Source organism: Solanum stenotomum, chromosome 12, assembly GCF_019186545.1.
Source record: "Solanum stenotomum isolate F172 chromosome 12, ASM1918654v1, whole genome shotgun sequence".
NCBI classification, from domain to species: Eukaryota; Viridiplantae; Streptophyta; class Magnoliopsida; order Solanales; family Solanaceae; genus Solanum; species Solanum stenotomum.
The window spans coordinates 48,895,587-48,897,057 of NC_064293.1; the positions used below are offsets into that span (position 1 = coordinate 48,895,587).

The 1,471-nt window shown below is 32.9% G+C and overlaps 2 protein-coding genes across 2 annotated transcripts in view; both read right to left on the bottom strand.

The window, feature by feature from the left end:
• LOC125846390 (alpha-dioxygenase PIOX-like) overlaps positions 1-1,471 on the bottom strand; it is a 30,993-nt gene that overhangs the window by 2,541 nt on the left and 26,981 nt on the right. The gene's annotated exons all lie outside the window — the stretch shown is intronic.
• Positions 1-1,471, bottom strand: part of LOC125847500 (WAT1-related protein At3g28050-like) — a 6,840-nt gene that overhangs the window by 2,424 nt on the left and 2,945 nt on the right. The window contains exon 3 of the mRNA XM_049527105.1: positions 6-158. Within this exon, the coding sequence (XP_049383062.1) occupies positions 6-158 (153 nt within the window). The remainder of the gene's footprint in view (positions 1-5; positions 159-1,471) is intronic.

Consider the following 1,471-nt stretch of genomic DNA (forward strand, 5'->3'; position numbering starts at 1 on the left):
AAGAAAATGACCTGAAATTAGGACATGAGATTATTAAAGAGAACCTGAAAATGACAGCCAAGACGAAAGTAAAAGCAGGGACGAGATTGCTGATGGCGGAGGCAAGCGTAGGAGAGGCATAGATAATGCCTGTATACCCCATTATCTGTGATGTACACCTGCACTTCCAATTATGCACTATAATATACATTATGAAAAAGCAAGAAAACATGATTATAATTTGTTCTTAGACTATGTTGTTGAAATTTACTAGAATGAAACACCAATGAATGATCATCAAAGCGTATAGTCTAAAATGTTACTGGTGTGAGTTGGATTTCCACTTTACCCCTGAATAATTTGCACCGTATGGCCTTTTTTTTAAGGTTAATCTTTATATTCTGTCACTCTCGTTGCAGTAGCTAAATTTCGCCTTTAAAATCAAGTGGATGCATTTTCCTTTTCACGGACAAATTTAGCCTACTGAATTAATGTGGAACAAATTTATGTAGTGCCCTCAAAAGAGGTCATTTGCGCAAATGCCCAGTCCCATCTATGTTAGTAAATGAAAAAAAAAAGTTGAAAAAATAAAATGTAAAGAATAGAGAAAGGGACAAAACGTTACAAAAATTCTTATTGAGCTTGTGCCTAGTAAATTTCCACATCTGAAACAGAATTACTATTGCAGTATGAATCAACTTGTACTTTAATCTCACATTATTGAGGTTTGACATTTTGATCTCTGTTAAATTGTAGAATCTAAGCTATATTCTTCAAAATACCAGATGCAGAACTAGAGAGAAAAAACCTTACATTTCTTTTCAATGAAATCAGAATGATCTCTTTTTGTGTTATCTTCTACATTACAAATGCACTCTTTTATATATAAAGTGCACCGACTCATCTGTAACTAACACATGTGTAACACGTGCTCTGGCATAACAAACTTTATAACAAACCTCTAACTACCACTAGCAACTTTAAGCAGCAGATGATTTATTTAACTAACAGTAAGTAGTTCCTTTTGCTTCTTCTTTGAATCTCAATAATCTCTCTTTATTGGTTCAGCACTAACTTTAACAATTGAGTTCTGTCAAATTAAACTTTGAACACTCCAAAAGTCAGCTCAAAGGAACGATGATGGCTAAGAGACCCATGGTCCGGTCATATGGATTTGACTTTGATACTATGTCAAACTAGTTCAAAGGAAAGAAGATTGTCCAGTGGGATCATTCTCATCAAAAAATTCAGGGTGTGTTTGGTATGAAGGAAAATGTTTTCCTGGAAAACAAGTTGATTTTTGACTTATTTTCTCATGTTTGGTTGGTGAGTAGAATATATTTTCCGAAAATTTTTTTTAGTGTTTGATTTATGAATGAAAAATATTTTTGAGAAATATCTTTTATTTTAACTAGAGTAGAAAATAAAATTTTGAAGTTGAAAGTATTTTTTAAAAACGAACTTAATTTTTTTTTTGGGGTTGGGGGGGGGG